The sequence below is a fragment of the Phoxinus phoxinus genome (assembly GCF_949152265.1).
Source record: "Phoxinus phoxinus genome assembly, chromosome: 8".
NCBI lineage: Eukaryota > Metazoa > Chordata > Actinopteri > Cypriniformes > Leuciscidae > Phoxinus > Phoxinus phoxinus.
Window position 1 is genome coordinate 28,877,913 of NC_136883.1, and position 18,086 is coordinate 28,895,998.

Here is an 18,086-nt window from a genome sequence, read left to right on the forward strand (position 1 = left end):
TGATTTGCTCAATAAAGATTTCAATTTCAGATTATTATCAATGTTGAAAACTGTTGTGCTAGTTAATATTTTAGTGAAAAATATTATAGTTTTTATTCAGAATTTTGAGGAGTAGAAAGTTCAAAAGAACAGCATTCAAAATCTTTTGTAACATTGTGAAAGTATTTACTGTACCTTTTGATCAATTAAAATATGCTTGTTTAAAGTATTAATTTTAGCAAAAAAATCCAACTGACCCCAATTTTTTTTTTAAATGTAGTGTATCTTTAAATATAGTAAGCTCTTTAATTCAAATTTGAGAATTTAGTTCAAATCTAGATGTATAATCATATTTGTTAAACATTTTTTAAACATTTCTTTCTATTCCTATAGGGCAGAGGAAATCTTTATATGGTGGAGTTTGACAAGTTTGGACCTAAAGGAAATACATTTAATGAAACATTAAATACAGTTCAACCAACCTGCCAGCCTGATATAGTTAGTCTTGCCAGTCCACATGGGCACAGTATAGTACCAGGGGACACCGTTTTAGCACCATGGGAGCAATATCTGAGAAGATATGGGCCTGGAAGAGTCATCTCCGGTATGGAGCTAAGATATCCACTAAAAAGTACGATTTTTTCGTTTTTAAATTTTAAACCAATACTACATCCTAAGAGTGATCTATATAACTGAATAAACCCAGGGGAATTTGCTCAGATCTGTTGTCTCATTAAAGGTGATGAAGGTCTTTTGGGACTTCAGGTTCTCTTCTGGAACGGGATGACAGCTCATGTCCCCAAAGAGCTTGCGGTATGGATTCCAGCCTCTCACCATGAGCAAATTATCAAAGACCTCCAGCATTATTCATCTAGGCCATGTTGCTACAGGGCTTCCCACTGCAGAACCATGAATTGTTTTGAGTTGCCATGTCACCAGTGCAACCACCACAGCCTGTCCTCCATTCCACTGCTCCACTCTCCAGTCAAGAGATGCTGGCCAATGTTCATGTCACCTCCACTACTGAACAACCAGAGGAGAGATGAGCTGGAAAGGAAAGTTGATCTCCAACTGAAAGAACTACGGAGCTCTCAACAGACACAAGTGCCTTCATCATCCTCATCATCAACCTCTGACTCGGATGAGAATGAGGAGGATACTGCAGCTGAAAAACACAGGCCTCTGGGGTCAGGACTGGTGAGCCGCTCAATAAACACAGATATTTCCTGCCTGAGAAAGCCATACAGTCAAACTGAGTCCAGACCAGCCTGGAGATACTGGAAAAGCGGTTCTGCAGAACCACAGCACAGGCAACCAGGTAATGGCAAAATATGTACAATATAGCGGTCAAAATGGACAAATACAAAAGGCTACATTAAAAATACTGATCATGATCTGACATATAGTATATTTGAGCTTATACACTACCATTCAAAAATTTGGGGTCAGTATGTTGTTGTTGTTTTTTCAGAAAGGATGCATTAAATTGATCAACAGTTACAGTAAAGACATAATATTACAAAATATTTACATTTCAAATTAATGCTCTCTTTTGAATTATTTCTATTAAGCCCTAACATAATTTTTTTATCATAAAGCAACAACCTATTTCAACATTGATAATAATAAGATTTTTTTCTTGAGCAACAAATCAGCATATTAGAATGATTTCTGAAGGATCATGTGACAATAATGACTGTAGTAATGATGCTGAAAATCCAGCTTTGCCATCACAGGAATTACATTTTAAAAGACTTTAAAATAGAAAACAGTTATTTTAAATTGTAATAATATTTCAGCTGTATTTTTGACCAAATAAATGCAGCCTTGGTGAACATAAGAGACTTCTTTCAAAAACATTTGAAAAATCTTAAGACCCCAAACATTTTAATGGTATGGGAGACATACAATTTAGAACCATTTGGTCTAAATACAAGTGCCGGAAAAAAAGAATGTTATTGTCTTTCAAAATAAATTTAATTTGTACTGCCTTGGTGTTCTTGGTATTTCAGGAAGAGCCGTCAGGTGTTCAAATGTAACCCATTCTTGGCCAAGAGACACTGGGAATTCTGGGAGCTCTACAGATAACTCTATGATGACCAATCACAGCTCTTTATTTAAACTGGTTCAAGAATCACCAAAACGAGGAGTCAATATGAGGGACATATTTAATTCAACTGAATCGAAGTCATCACCATCACCACTATCTGTAGCAATCAGCACAAGGCCAAATAAACTGATACTAGTTCCACAGCCAAAGTTCAAAGTATTATGAGGATTGCCAGTCAGCTTTTGCTGATTTTTTTTTCTTCAGGGACGATATTGGAACATCTTGTGGCTGTGTAGTATTTGAATATAAAATACTATTATGTAAAATCATGCAAAAGTTTATTAAAATGCTACATCTGTAAGAGGTATAAAGAAAGTAAAAATTACATGTAAATTGTTGTCTTGCTGTATAATCTCATTGTGGCTTATGTGCCTCAATATAAACTCATGATTACTTTAAAAAGTAATAAATAAATATTCCTGAGTATTAGCAATAACACTTATGAACACTCAAGCAGAAATCAAGAGAAGTCAGTGCATTTAAATTTTTTAGTGCAAGTCCTCAATTAAGGCATTCATTTTCACACATAGTTCAGAGGTTGAATGTAAGGCTCATGCTTTCTCCTGCGTTGATGTGGACAGTTTTCGTCTCGGGCCTTGTGTCCTGCATTGCTGCCGTGATGGAATAGGTTCCTGGAGGCACTTCAATAAGAAAATCCTCTGGTTCTGATGAACCCTTCAATAAAATATGTAGATAAACCACTCTAAAGAGTTTATTTGCAGAGCAAATACGGCCTGGTTAAAATACGATCCCTATCTGCTCAAAATCAACTTTTGTACAATGCCTTCACAGTTCAAGTTCACACACAACTTGACAAGAAAAATGTATAATTTGTTTTGCTACGGTCAATACTTACAATGTCTCGTTTGATGGCTGCAGTAGCATTCTGTTTCCGGTCTGCAGTCCTCATGTGCTGTGAATGGTAGCGACAGATGTGTTCTCGCTCACTGGGCTGAGCCAGGTGATCAGACTTATAAAACTTCTGTAAAAGAAACACAGGCTATTTCTTCTAGAAAGAAAATAGAAGAAATTCTATTCTTTAGAATTATTCTTCTCATCCATATCTCAATACAGTTAAAGTAAATTATTGATGAATAAAGCATTTTTCCACCTGGCACTGTCTCGTAGTTTCAGACATGTACTCCACTATTGTAGCAAAAGCATGGTCCAAGTTTGAATGGGAAATGTCTCTCTGCAACACAGGACAAAAATAATTAGTGTCACGGGCGTTATTTATTAAGTTGACCTAACTAATGTGAATTGAGTCTACTCACTTCTGAGCCCTTCTCATGGTGATTGCACATGGGTGATGGTGTTGGTCTTGCACTTGAGCTGCTAACAGACCGTCTTTTTGCCTTTTCCAACACTTCCTGCCCGAGTTTAGATGAACGGCGCAGGGAAGACTCCAGCCAGGATTCACTGGCCATGTAAACAAGCGGAGTGCACTGGAATTGCATATGACCAATATTAGGCTGCATCTCATATAGCCTTGAAACAAAATGATTCTCACAACAATTACGTCATAATACGAAAAACTATTTGCAGCCGAGCTATAAATCTTATTTTGAACGTATTTGCATTCAAAACCATGCTACGATTTAGAATGTAAGCGCATGGCAAACATTTGAACACTTAGAAAATATGTCTGCATTTTAAACGCGAAACTTACGATTAAATGACGCCCAAAATGTCAGCTGTTTGTTCGTTTAACTGTATAAAATGATCGCCGCATTTAATCCAATAGTTCTCTAACTGTTGCCGCTGTATGTTAGTGATGGGTGTGTGTCGCTAAAGTGAAAGTTCAAATGCATTTCCTTCTCTCCCACGCGTTGCTGGGAAATTGAGTCTTTTGTCCTTGGTTTAAACGCGACAATAATAGGCTACATCAATTTCCTACTTTGTTTAAACCCACACATCTACATTTTATTATAATAATAAATACATTTTAGAAAAATAATTTTAGAATAATCTCTGGCTTTACCATCTCTGAAGTTTACCCTCTTTAACTTTAACTGAATGTACAAACTTCGAAGCAAACTATTTGCTAAAATAACCACAACATTAAAGCAACACTAAAGAGACTAACCCTGTGCATTTTGATTCAGAATAATCTGACGGTAGAAAATGTCCTGTATAAATAAATAGGTAGGCTATATTATGAATAATGCAATGAAATTTCATCCACCAATGAAAAACATGAGCTAGAGAAAGTGAACAAACTGGTCAGATTTTATAGAGTTAGAGTTAGTATAGTTGTAAATCAGTCCTTGCTAGTCGGGAATCATTTAACCCTATCGGATCACTGTTCTTACCAAATCAGGTGCCAGTTGTAATCCTAAGGTAAAAATAAAAGGATGATATTATCTAGTCGAGAAGACTATTAATAATATTCACGTTAATTAGATATTGGTTGGTGTATGGTGTATCATTATCAAAACCCAGTAGACTAGTGGGATTGAATGTGAGATTGAATAAGTGCACTCAATAACGTCCACAATGGTTTCGGACACCCAAATGGCTGTTCCCTCAAATAGTACCCTATTTAAAGTCTCTACGTTTTTTGCCTTTTAGTATGAATATGTTAGCCTTACTGTTATCTATAAGCTAGTGTGCTCCAAAGTAATGACAAAATTCGCATTTAGAAGACCAAACCCAACGTTGAAAATGAAAATCAGGTTGATGTCAGAATCCAACGTCAGATTGACGTTAATCTCCAACGTTGGACAGACATTGTATTGTGGTTGAAAATGAAAATCGGGTTGACGTCAGAAACCAACATCAGTCGGGTTCTGCTATCAACCCAACTTTAATTTCCAACCTAAATGCAACCCCTGCAACCAAAATCATCCCCTGACTGACGTTACTACTTACTAAATGTAGTGGAGTAAAAAGTACGATATTTGTCTTTCAAATGTATGAAGTTAAAGTCAAAAGTTTCCAGAAAAAAATTATACTCAGGTATAGGACAGATACTCAAAAAGTGTAGGCTACTTATACAGTTCTCTAATGTACTTTGTTACTGTCCACCTCTGGGTGCCACTGGTGTCAAATGTTAGTCTGGATTTGGTCAGTGTCCAGTTCGTTGATTTAGTCTGGTCAGTGATTTAGTACTCTTAGAGCATTTTAAATGTAAAATTAACTGCTGTGTCAAGCTGAAAGCTAAGGAGAACTGCGTGAAGAGTTAAGGATCCTAGCAATTGTTTTAAACAAATAATCCTTGATATAGGGCTATGAATATGAATTTTAGTTCCTTCTTTTCATAATGTCTAGATATCAGAAAAACATCAAAGTATCTCTTAAAAGCCAGAGAAGCATCTTTACAAAATGTGAATCCTATTTCACCAAAAAATGTAATGCATGGAGGCATCTTAAAGCTTAAAGGATTACTAGGACAGATGCTTAGTAATTATTTGACATCCATGGCCAGTCATAGATTAACTAGTGTGCCATCAGGACATGTGACATGTGAGAAACACAGCATTCATCAACAAACAAGTAAAAAATTAGTGTTCCAATACTTAAAACATAAAAGATGCAACAAACTCACTGAATGCAGCTGAAAACATTGGAAGCTGTTATTTGATTGCGTATACGCATCTTGTGGCTGCCCTGTGGTTTATCAAACATTCATAAGGCATTCTACAGGAAGACAGACCATAGATGGGGAAAGAAGAAAAAGGAGCTGCATTGAATGCATATCCGTAAATACTGATATATATAAATCGTGACACTGTTACCACGGTTTCTGTGTTATGCAATGAGAAAACCTCCCTATAGCATCCTTCTAACACTTCCCACGCAGTCTAACAGGCTCTCTGCACTGAGATTGAAACCCACTGTGCTCATCCAAGTGAACAGAATTCATTCAACCATACTGGTGTTGGGTCCACGTGCCATTTATAAACACCATCTGCTGCATCACGCTCTGTTTATACACACGCGTTTATTCTGCTTTGGGGTGCTGCAGGACATTGTGAGGCATTATAAGTCAACATGTTGATTTGAGTATAAATATATAATATGCCGTGTGCCTGCAGATTGTGGCTCTCTTTTCACTCTCTCAGCAGATATGGGACAGAGACTCACATGCACATAGCCACATGCCCTGATTCACCCTCGAGTGTCCCGAGAGAGAGAGAGAGAGAGAGAGAGATAGAGTGAGAGAGCGTGCACGAGTTACTGGAGAGATGAGATCGGGGATTTAAGAGTGCACAAAATTATATCCACACGTGCACTTCATGTTATGTAAGACCCTTGACTGCCTCACTGTATGCTGTAGGATAACACCAGCAGTGAGCGGACAGGCAGAGCAGATGCTGTGTACACACACAAGGAAGCCTATGCTTAATACAGCAGGAGAAACAGAGAAGGAGCTGCCATTTTTAGGAGCTATGGGCATAAGCTTGGATGAATTAAGCTTGGATGAGCTTGGATATTCACAGACACCTTTAGGAAAAGAAGCTTTTGTGATATTCCTTGACCTGGCGCTATGAATGGATTATAATCAGTGATGTTTAGCGTGCTACACGGAGTATTGTGATCACCTCAGGACATATCTACTCTTTGTGCTGCGGCCCCTGGGGGCCTTTGATCATGACTTCAGTGTGGTCTTTGTTGTGGGTTGTGTGTGGATTGACGGTGTGGTTTCCCTACACTCACGCAACCTCAGTGAGACCCAATCTGTTCATGACCACCTCTGAGCCAACCACTGATGAGCAATCAGTCAATCCAGAAGATCAGACTGAACCTACAGATTCACCCAGCAACAACACAGGTAAGAACAATTGACTGACAGACAGATGGACGGACGGACAGACAGATGGATGGATGAATTAATAGATGGACGAATGGATGGATAGGACGGATGGATGGATGGACAGATGGACGGACGGACAGACAGACAGACAGACATACAGACCAATTTAAAATGTTCTGCAACAGTACATTGTGTATAGAGAAACAAAAACTAAACTTGTGGGTTGTGTGTGGACTGATTATGTTTTTCATGCAGTCTCAGTGAGACCCAATCTGCTCATGACCACCTCAGATCCAACCACTGATGAGCAATCAATCAATCCAGAACATCAGACTGAACCTACAGATTCACCCAGCAAGACAGGTAAGAACACTTGACGGAAAGATGGATGGATGGATGAATTAATGGATGGATGGACGGATGGATGGATGGATGGATGGATGGATGGATGGATGGATGGATGGACGGATGGATGGACGGATGGATGGATAGACAGACAGACATACAGACCAATATAAATTGTTCTGCAACAGTACATGTGTGTAGAGCAACAAAAACTAAACTTGTGGGTTGTGTGTGGACTGATTGTGTTTTTTAACGCAGCCTCAGTGAGACCCAATCTGCTCATGACCACCTCTGATCCAACCACTGATGAGCAATCAATCAATCCAGAACATCAGACTGAACCTACAGATCCACACAGCAACAACACAGGTAATAACAATTGACTGACAGACAGATGGACAGACAGACAGACAGATAGATAGATAGATAGATAGATAGATAGATAGATAGATAGATAGATAGATAGATAGATAGATAGATAGATAGATAGATAGATATACAGACATTCTGTCAGGACCACTATCATCAAATACGATTGACAATTTGCATACAGTTTGGATTGGCGGTATGGTTCTGTTCTGGGCAAGAACTCCCTGAAATGAATGTATAACATAATTCGAGAATTTTGTCTGATTCAAAGGGGAATCAGAATGTCAAGTCCTGAGTGACAAGAGGGATGGGGATGGAGGATGGAGAAGGGTAATTAGCTCCTGAGAAACGTGATTGCTGTTGATAATAGGCTACAGAAGGAGCTTATGTATGTGCTGTGATGGGCGTCGTATTCCAACCCGATCTCACGGCAATTCGTACAAATTTTACGAGGTGGCTAATTCGTACCAATTCATACGACCTCACTCGTACGAATTTGTAAGATATTTGCTAAATCGTACATATTTTACGAGTTGCCAAATTCGTATGAATACCCCTGACCCCGCCCCTAAACCTACCCACCACATGGGTTTAGACAAATCGTACGAATTAGCCACCTTTTAATCACTCGTACAAATTTGTACGAATTGGTCGTGACGTGAGATAGCGTTGCGTGGGTCAGCTGATGCGAGCTTGGCTAACGTGACCTGCCAGAACTGACGCTAGGCTACCCTTTAATTATGTGACCAATATAAATTGTTCTGATACATTACATGGTGTGTGGAGCAACAAAAACTTGTGGGTTGTGTCAACTTGTGTGTGGACTGATTGTATTATTCACGCAGCCTCAGTGAGACCCAATCTGCTCATGACCACCTCTGATCCAACCACTGATGAGCAATCAATCAATCCAGAACATCAGACTGAACCTACAGATCCACACAGCAACAACACAGGTAAGAACAATTGACAGACAGACAGACTGACTGACTGACTGGATATATTAATATTTATTAAACCAATCTTCTCCATTGTATTAACTCAAATTTTTAATTTCAATGAACTCAAAATTTTAAGGCAACCAGATAAATTACTTTATTAATTTACTAAATTAATTTAAGTTAAACCAGCAATAACTTTTTTTACAGTATAGATATATATAGCATATATTTTGCACTAAGTATACTACTGTGTTTCTATTTAGGTGTTATTTGTTTATACTTAAATGTATTTTAACTCTTTCCATTTTAAAAACATTTTATTCTAGCTCCATTAATCCTTTTTTATCAACTTTTTTATATTTTACCCACAACTTGAATGTGGGTAAGTTTCATTTTGTTTTGTTTTATAACATTTTAAACAAAAAGCGTAGAAAATCTAATTTTTATCAAAGATTACATCCGGATGTGAATCAGAACGATGATCAAAACATAGATGTAGTAGTCAACACCCTCAAAGCTTCACAGTCGGTAACCCTTCCTTGGTCGACTCTTATAGGTAACGTTAGGCAGTTTTGAACATCCTGTTTAAAGTTTGATGATCGCGTTATTTTGTGCGTAAGCAATCTTCTATCACTTGTTAAATCTTCTTCACTTGTGTTTTGATCCGAAAATTCTGTACTCTTTCAAAAGATGCGTAATATAGTATTACAACTATATGAAAAAGTGTTTACTAACCGACTCAATCAAAAGAATAAACAAAAAAAGCCAAGTTAACTTAGAATACTTAATTATACTTTTAAGTATATCTCGATCAATAGATTTAGTACAAGTATAGGCCAAATATACTTAATTATATATAGATATAAATATATACTTAATTATATAATAGAATGGACTTATTTATAAATAGATTTAATTATTCTTAAGTATGCAATTTTAAGTATATTTCTGAAAAGTACATAAAAAGTAGACAAAGTATACTTTCTTATGTTTTAGTTTATATAGCACACTAATAGCACACTTTAATAAATGTATTTTTCATAGGGGTAGACAGACAGATGAAAATAAATAGAGACAGATATTAATAGATGGATAGACAGATACAGATGAATGGATAGACAGACAGATATATGGATAGACAGATACAATTGGGTAGATACGACTTTTAGCACTTAATATACAATTTCTCCTGACCTGTGCTCAAAAAACTCTGACATGTCAGCGGATGGTCTAAGTGCACTTTCAAAGGTTTTTAACAATAGGAAAACTGTGTGGAATTATTCAATATTTCATAAAGGGCCTTATCTTTATTTAATCAGTTGCTTCTCCAGAAACACGGAGAAACTGGAGGGAGGAGTATTTGATAGTGAGCTGGGATCATGGGACAAGAGGCTGGATAGGGAAGACAGTCACTGATATGCTGGCACTGATTCAAAGCAACATATACTTACTCACAGAACACCATGCAAATACAAGACAGACATTTACACATTAATGAAAATTCTCTGTGGTTCACCACAGGATACAAAGATGGGTGAGATGTCTCACTGCAAAGGAAACACGTGTCTGCAGCCAGATGCATGAGGCAGAAAAGAAAATCTATAACATATGCAAAACAACTGGAATGATATCATTCTCCACAGAAGGTTTCATTAACAGGATTTGAAAGGATTTTATGTGTTATGAGTCAATTTACACATACACATCACAGAATATTCAAAGTTTTTGCTCTCATCTTATCTACCTACATGTCTGTCTGTCTGTCTGTCTGTCTGTGTTCCAGGGCTTGTGTGTATTTCTGTGCTTCCCCCACGACGGGGATCCTACTACGTGGAGCACGGCACAGGGGTGTCTGTGGGCTCTATGCTTGTGTTCTGGTGTAAGGAGGGCTACCAGCTGGTTGGCCATGAGAAAATCACATGCATTCTGCATGCAGGCGTCCCACGATGGAGCAGCTACCTGCCAGTCTGTGAGAGTAGGACAGCCATCCAATTACCCTTTATGGAAAGAAATGTATCCTTATAATACTTGTAAAAAAGCATAATTATTATTTTCATAGCCAACTTTGTTTATTTCCTGCAAATATCTGAATGTTAAATTCTGTAAGAACATTTCTTTCTAAATAATATTTACAGTTTCTCTCAGTTTTAATATAACTGGTCATCATATCTGTTAAAACCAACACTATTTTTTTTCAGGTATCCCTCGGCCAAATGACCAGGGACTTCGCATTGCTCTACTGGTGTCTGTAGTGAGCGGGGTGGTCATCTTCGTCATGACTGTGTGCTTCATCGTCTGCTGTTGTCAAGAGCGCTTGAGCAAAAAGAAGGAAAAGCATCGGATGGGCAGAAGCAGGTTAGTCACTTTAATAATTAAAATAACCTTAAAGATATTTGTTTTTTAATTAAAATTCATCAACATCATTGAAAAAGAGTGGCGTCTTTCAATAAAATATTCAATTCAATTCAAATATCATTTCAAAGCAGATTTACAGGAAGTGCATGAGTCCATATTACAATTTAGAGTGATCTGTTATCAGAGGTAACTTTCTAATTTTTGAATTTCAGAAATTAAAATGTATTAATTGAAACTATGTAATAATTTAATGCAGATACAATGAGCTCATTGAAGTAATGAATACTTGTTTGTTAACAAATGATTATGACCTTTAGAAAAATTTATTCAGAGTTTGCTGATAAATATCGAAAAAGATCTTAAATATGTTTGTTAAGACTAAATATCCGGACACTTTCTGGTTGTCAAACATTAGAGAACTGAATTCATTCATCCATTAGAATGACCTTGAATTCTTGGTGAAATTAATTAAAAACAAATGGTTTGTTCTTAGAAAAGGTCTACCATCATTAATTAGCTTTATAAAAAAAAGGATTACTGGCGTGCATCTTGAGACAAAACAATGGCACTGACATATTTTAAGATATGTGACCCTGGACCACAAAACCAGTCACAAAACTGAATAAATAAGCTTTCCATTGATGTATGGTTAGTATATGACAATATTTGGCCGAGATAAAACTATTTGAAAATCTGAGGGTGTAAAAAATCGAAACATTGAGAAAATCGCCTTTAAAGTTGTCAATTTATGTTCGCGATTGTGCTGCATTCACTCACAAACATAAATGTTTTATATATTTATGGAAAGAAGTTTACTAAATATCTTCATGGAACAGGATCTTTACTTAATATCCTAATATTTTTTGGCATAAAAGAAAAATCAATAATTTTGACCCATACAATGTATTGTTGGCTATTGCCACAAATATAACTGTGCGACATGTGACTGGTTTTGTGCAAGTTGCTTTCAGTTAAAACCATTTTAGTCTGGGCTAAGCGTTATCTGTAAAACCGGGGGATACTGTGTTTTAAAGTTAGAAGGATGCACACATTTTTTTTTTTACAATCATAATACTAAATGTGTTGGCACTGTCTTTGTTCACCTTCAGGAGAAGAGAAACACGGAGCTCTCGGACTCGGAGGAGCCCGTCCTGGTTGGAGAGAGAACAGCTAGACTGGGAGGCATTCCCCCCGCCTAAACTTTTCAGCCTGTCCCAGCGTCTTGACCGACCGCTGCCTCCTGGTAGTCCTGTTTATTCCGAGGTCATCAGAGCCTATGAGAACGGAGGGTATGAGAGGTAAGGAAAATCATTGTAAAATATATTTGTTTAGCTGATTTCACCCCACAGAGACTCACAGTACACTTAACAACAGGAATAGCCTCCCTTCTTGTCGTGCCTGTATATTAATAGGCCTCTTATGTGTATTGAAACTAACAACCCTTGCCCACTCGCAACAACCACACCACATTTTACTGTTATGTAATATTTGGGAGGATGTGTAACGCCATAAGACCTATAAGAAGTGCTTCAGTTTCTATGAATTTGTACATCACTAAATTCTCTTTCTTTCTACACAGGAGTCAAGAGAGTCTGCTGAGAAGCCCCCGTACCACATACCCTACATACCCCGCCAACAGCCAAAACTACCCAGCCCTTGTGTTCCAGAGGGTTCAAACTGAGCCAAACCCCTCCACTTCTTCTACCACCCCAGTTTACGTACAGATTTCCACACCTCCCACAAACAAGACCCCACAAGCTCCTTCCGTCACCCACCCATAGACATGCAACCATTAGTCGAGTTTCTCATCAGCAGCACTGAATGTGGCCAGGACAATACAAACAACACTGCACAGATTTAACTGGTCAGCGTAACCAGAAGCACTTTGATATTTTTAATGTTGATGATATCTTTTAATATCTGATATTGTATATATCTTGACCTGGTTATTCTTGTCAAGTCTGACAACTGATAGCACTATACCTAATTTAACCAAACTGTATATAGACGTTTTGATGATATTGTTAGAAAATAAGAGCAACATCTTTTTGTTTTGCACATAGTAATTTGCTTGTGGTGGCCAACTACCACCCATTTTCATAATATCATATTCATAATGTGTTGTAAAAGAAGCGGTATGTACTCTTGATTTGAGTTTATACATTTGTTAACTTAAAATCTATCTGTAAAATTTGCACTTTAAATGCACTGATTCATTTGTAATAAACTGTTGGGTCGATCTGTTTTCCTTTTGCCTTTAATTGAGTCCAGATGCCCTCGTCGATTTGGGTAAAATTTGCTAAATGTGTTTTTTCGAAACCAGAAAAGACGTGGAGAGAAAAAAATCTCTCATTTTCATTGGGTTGTGGACAAAAATGCGCTCAATGAACCAGCACAGAAATTCAAATAATTGTATTTAAATTACATTGACAAAACAGAACAAGAACTGATTTATTTTAAATCTGTCAAGAAGAGAGAAGGACAGCGAACAATCAAATTGATCTCATAGCCTGAAAAGGTCAGTTTATATATCTCAACATTTTCAGCAACACTTTCACAACTTATTTTATTTGATCTTGTTTATACATTTAAATATATATTTATTATTTGAGTGTGTGTCTATAGACATTCAAAAAGTTGGGTTCAGTATGATTTTTTATTAAAGAAATCATTACTTTTATTCAGGAAGGATGCAATAAATTGATCTAATTAAATTGTTTAGAATGATTTCCGAAGGATCGTGAGACACTGAAGATTGAGAAAAATCTTTTAAAATGTATTTTAAATTGTAACAATATTTCCCAATATTACTGTTGTGATATTTAGATGAGAGTTTAAATGCATTTTTTGCAATATATTTGCCTTCTTTTTGTAATTCAAGCAATGTTTTGTGCTTCTCTATAGTGCTCAATCAACATGACAAACAGCATATCAATCTACAGTAACACAAGCAATTTTCCATTGTTGTTACTTGCCATTGTGGATATGTGCAATGAAAAAGATTATTCCTGTGTACGCTTGCCACTGGAAATCTTCACTCTCGTGGTGGGTCTCCCAACTAATTTGGCTCTACTGTGGCTGCTGGTGAGGGGTGAGAAAGCATTGTCACCTTCTGAAGTTTCGGGGCTCAATCTTGCCGTGCTGAACATACTCTACTGTGTCAGTCTTCCTCTTTATGTGTACATTTCTCTGAGTCAACCCACTGGAACTCTTCTCGTAGTTTCTGAGGCCATCTCTGTCCTCAACATAATCGGCTGTCCTCTCCTCTTGACCAGTATGTGTGTGGAGCGCTACTTGGCCGCAGCGCATGCAGTCCTCTACATGAAACTGGGGAGTAAATGGGAACATCGTGTTTTCTGCTCGGCTGTAATCTGGATCTTAACTTTAGGCATGGCACTGATTACCTACCAAGAAAGGCTCCCTAAAATAGCTCTGTACTTGTCAATCGTCCTTGATGTTTGCTTACTGATAATGCTTGCATGTCTAATTGGCATTGTGTGTGCACTCTCCAAAAAAGGTCCATGTGAAGGGCAAACTGGTGGAAGAGGTGGCTCACCCATAAAAAACAGAGCGCTTAAGAACACCTTATTGATTCTAATCCCAACGGCTGTAATCTACGCACCTCTCCTGGCTATAGCCCCTTACGTGCTCACACTAAAGGATGGAGATAAAGAAGTTAGTGACTCACACTGTTTGTTCTTGAATCTGATGAATGCCTTTCCCAGTCTTGGGGCCTGTATCGGGCCTGTGTTTTACATGTCCCGTGCAAAACAACTACCCTGCTGGAAGAAGATGGCTGAAAAAGAACAAACAACTACTCAAGAGCAACAGCATCCCAAGTAAAGTGACCTTTATGACTTATTCAACTGATATATGACATGAAGACATAAAACCCCCTCCTGAAAATTACTTTTAAAATGATTAACTAAATTATTTAATCTTTAAATACTGTAAATTGCTTGTGGCTTTTAGTTTTTACTGATATAAAAATGTATAAACGTGATTACGTAAATTGATTATTAGTCGATAACATTCAGAATATTGTTACTTGGTGACAATAAAAATCTTACTGTCCATTTGTTTTTTCAGACAAAACTCATAGAAACCTTTTTGCAATTAATTAGTCAGGCTTTTCCTTTGTTTTAGTAAGTTTTTTAGTAAATGCAATTTTATTTTAATCTATAATAATCATGTACTACTTTAACAACAAGACAAGGTGATGTAGCGTTTGTGGGGAAAAACCTAATAAAGAATACCATTCACAGCAGCAATCGTTCTCCCCTCGACCATGTTTAAAGTTTGTGGCCCGCCCATCTTGGGAACTTGGGTATCAAAATTATCCCCGAACTTCCTAGTGGTAAATATGACTTGAGAGGGCTTTCATGTCCAATGTTTCAGAAAACTAATTTTTACAATACTTCCGATACATGAAGGCAGCATTAGCCTAGATCAGGTGTTAAAGGGCTGGTTGATTATGATTTCACTTTTCTAACTTTAGTTAGTGTGTAATGTTGCTGTTTGAGCATAAACAACGCTCAAAGTTCAGAGCAAAGGGAGATATTTGCTTTAAAAGAAAAATGCTTTTTAAGGACTACAACAAATGGCTGGTAGGAACTACACGACATTCCTCACGGGTTAGTGACATCACCAACTCTAGAATTTACATAAACCCCGCCCCCGGAACACGATTTATAGATTATCATGACAGAATATGCTAAGTGTAGACTTGTTTGAGATGAACAAAATCTGTGCAGAACCGACCACCGGTGATCACCGCGAGATGCATGCCGGTTAGAAATCTGTCCGAGTGCAGTCCGTCTGGCTCTGATGTCACTGACGTATGTCAAAATACTCTCGCGATCGCAAGGCGGATTCTGCGCTGATCAAGAGCACGATGGGAAACGACTGGCTGACGACATAGCTTAATGCTCATTGGTTTAAACAACCGTGATGTATTTTTCTCTTTTAAAATGTTTGAATTTAAAACTCTGATTTCATGTTTTTTATGTGTTTAAATTATGTGTGAGTATTCCCGAACTCTCTGACAGTGAGAACTCTCTTTATGGGTTATTTGATTGTTTTCATATTTATTAAAAAGAAATTATAAAACATCTCTGTAGTTAAAGTAAAAATGATTGATAAACACTTCTTTGGTAAGTTATGTAATTAAATAACAAGAACTTTGAGTGTCTTGGTCATTATATTTATTTTCTTATAAAAGCAAGAGAACTTAAATTACATCCAGTTAATTAGCAACACCGTGCACGAGCGAATTCCGCAATAACCGCCTTTGATATCGTAGGTGTCTGATTCACTGCAAGAAGAGAGATCTGTCCATCTTGCCTGCACTTTTTTCACTCCTCCCCTCACTGCAGCCGCCTACTCTCGCATTTCAGGCGAGGCAAGGCGCATCTCAAACAAGCCTATTGACTAGAAAATACACATAACATAAGCTACATAAATTCATCAACTAACCATTCAGAAATGTCCTGTTGTTTCTACATGTTGTCACTTCTTCTTGAGTCTCTCCCTCATTGTCTGACTCTGGTTTGAACATAAAAGGCTAAAAGTTTTAGACATGTTCAGTGCATGTGTGTGTGAGGTAAAAGAACACGAGCTCTTGAAGGAGCAGCTTCCGGAAGCAGCTGCAGCTCATTTGCATTTAAAGGGACAGACACAAAACGGTGTGTTTTTGCTCACCCTCAAAAAGTGACAATTTTAACATGCTATATCTGTGGGGTATTTTGAGGTAAAACTTCACATAAACACTCTGGGGACATCAGAGACTTATTTTACATCTAGTGAAAAGGGCATACACCACCCCTTTAAAGTGACAGCAGCCTAATATTCCTGCTGCTGTCTGTCATTAATGTTAACCAAACAACAAAAGACAAATAGAAAATCACTCACTGATCTTGACTGAATAACTTTTGTAGCTTTAACAAGGATTAATCTATAATTAGATATTCGGTGAAGACTAGTGTTACTTTACATTTGATTATTCTACTACATGAATAATATTAATAGAACTAATGAACTGTTATGTAAAAATCTTAAAGCCCTGTTTATTTAATTTTTTCATCTTTGTATATTGTATTTATTTGTGCTATTGCATGTAATTTGTTTGTGTGTTCTTATTTTATTACTTAGCCTACTGTTTACTTGTTTTTAATAATGTTTGAACTTCCTAGTATTTTTTGCTGTGGTATCGAAATTGGGATCGAGATTCTTTGCAGGTATCTAAAATGTTGGTCTCTTATTTAGTAGAATGATGTTGGGTCAAAACAAAGGAAAAAAACAATGGGGAAAAAAACGACGACAAAACAATGATCTTGCATTCCCCTCAGCAAATGTGCAGATGCCCCTCATATAGGCCTACCGGTATGTAATATTTAGTATAGCTAATATTTATAGGTTTTAATATTTATAAATGTTCATTTATTTTGGGCCTGTATTAGCCTAATCATTTGAAGCATGTATGTATTGTATATTTGAATTTTTGACCAAAATTCCAGAATAGTCAGCAAGCTGACTTTAGATATCGTGGTGAATGATTAAATGGCTGTCAATTAATATGGGACGATGCATATCGTTTTGCCTTTAATAAGATCTCCCCAATTGATAGGGAAGAATAAACCCAGTCTCCTCCATGGTTCCTGTTTTTTTTTCTGACAACAAAGCATGTGAATGCGACAAAATTATCTCAATTTAATAAGTGGGAAGTGGGAAATTTCTGATAGCACGTGAAGGCAGCATAATTTACTGACACAATGACAGTACCAAGATGCCTTGTCTGTTTCTATGGGCTGCCTTCACGTGCTATTGGAAATTTCCTTCTTCCCACTTCTAAAGTCGTTATTACGAGCTTGTCGCATTCAAGTGCTTGTTGTCAGAAAGAACAGGAACCATGGACGACATAGAAGGCCTAAAATTATTCTCGCAGTCACCTCACCTCTTTATTATTTTCGTTAGTTTTAAGGATTTACAAATACCACCACCAGGGGTTCTTGTAAAGGTTCAATATGGTTTAAATGTTAAATAAAAACATGGACATTTTTACAAAAATTAACACATTTTACAGCTTTCTTATTTTTCAAACTGGAACTTCTACCTTTAAAATTAAAACATGGCTTATTTCTCCCATATATATTTATGCTAAAATTAGCTCGAATTTATAGTATTCAAGACATGTAATTAAAATCCAACCAAATATTTTCAAAACAGTTGAAAG

The 18,086-nt window shown here is 37.0% G+C and overlaps 3 protein-coding genes across 8 annotated transcripts in view; 2 read left to right on the forward strand and 1 right to left on the reverse strand.

The window, feature by feature from the left end:
• cUnh11orf16 (chromosome Un C11orf16 homolog) overlaps positions 1-2,415 on the forward strand; it is a 7,763-nt gene extending 5,348 nt beyond the window's left edge. For all 3 annotated transcript variants that reach the window (XM_079621740.1, XM_079621738.1, XM_079621739.1), the window contains 3 exons: positions 373-610; positions 719-1,297; positions 1,992-2,415. In XM_079621740.1, coding sequence (XP_079477866.1) covers positions 373-610; positions 719-1,297; positions 1,992-2,254 — 1,080 coding nt within the window. In that variant the 3' untranslated portion in view covers positions 2,255-2,415. The remainder of the gene's footprint in view (positions 1-372; positions 611-718; positions 1,298-1,991) is intronic.
• akip1 (A kinase (PRKA) interacting protein 1) lies at positions 1,644-16,468 on the reverse strand. 4 transcript variants are annotated; one of them, XM_079621745.1, is made up of 9 exons: positions 16,331-16,468; positions 14,544-14,651; positions 11,959-12,129; positions 10,741-10,813; positions 10,420-10,497; positions 3,364-3,534; positions 3,201-3,281; positions 2,946-3,071; positions 2,077-2,764 (listed from the first exon to the last, which is right to left on the reverse strand). In XM_079621745.1, exons 5-9 carry the CDS (start codon positions 10,423-10,425, stop codon positions 2,621-2,623), a joined length of 528 nt encoding a protein of 175 aa, XP_079477871.1. In that variant the 5' UTR covers positions 10,426-10,497; positions 10,741-10,813; positions 11,959-12,129; positions 14,544-14,651; positions 16,331-16,468; the 3' UTR covers positions 2,077-2,620. The 4 variants fall into 4 exon arrangements, with proteins under 4 accessions (XP_079477872.1, XP_079477871.1, XP_079477874.1 ...); XM_079621747.1 differs by having other exon boundaries at positions 2,137-2,792; XM_079621746.1 differs by lacking the exons at positions 10,420-10,497; positions 10,741-10,813; positions 11,959-12,129; positions 14,544-14,651; positions 16,331-16,468 and adding an exon at positions 3,759-4,092 and having other exon boundaries at positions 1,644-2,764.
• LOC307003396 (uncharacterized protein) lies at positions 5,731-13,803 on the forward strand. The gene is made up of 8 exons (XM_079621744.1): positions 5,731-6,863; positions 7,101-7,208; positions 7,449-7,559; positions 8,405-8,515; positions 10,284-10,475; positions 10,699-10,855; positions 11,965-12,153; positions 12,435-13,803. The coding sequence occupies exons 1-8, from the start codon at positions 6,683-6,685 to the stop codon at positions 12,634-12,636; spliced, it is 1,251 nt and encodes a 416-aa protein (XP_079477870.1). The 5' UTR covers positions 5,731-6,682; the 3' UTR covers positions 12,637-13,803.
• Positions 16,469-18,086: the final 1,618 nt, after the last annotated feature.

What these genes read in the sequence shown, in the direction of transcription:
- LOC307003396 (XM_079621744.1), top strand. Translation starts at nt 6,683, where the DNA reads ATGACTTCAGTGTGGTCTTTGTTGTGGGTTGTGTGTGGATTGACGGTG. An exon ending in AGATTCACCCAGCAAGACAG is followed by an intron (nt 7,209 to 7,448) that starts GTAAGAACACTT and finishes TTTTTAACGCAG; the next exon opens with CCTCAGTGAGACCCAATCTG. An exon ending in CATCGGATGGGCAGAAGCAG is followed by an intron (nt 10,856 to 11,964) that starts GTTAGTCACTTT and finishes GTTCACCTTCAG; the next exon opens with GAGAAGAGAAACACGGAGCT.
- akip1 (XM_079621745.1), bottom strand. An exon ending in ACCATGAGAAGGGCTCAGAA is followed by an intron (nt 3,282 to 3,363) that starts GTGAGTAGACTC and finishes CCTGTGTTGCAG; the next exon opens with AGAGACATTTCCCATTCAAA. An exon ending in CAGCCATCAAACGAGACATT is followed by an intron (nt 2,765 to 2,945) that starts GTAAGTATTGAC and finishes ATTTTATTGAAG; the next exon opens with GGTTCATCAGAACCAGAGGA.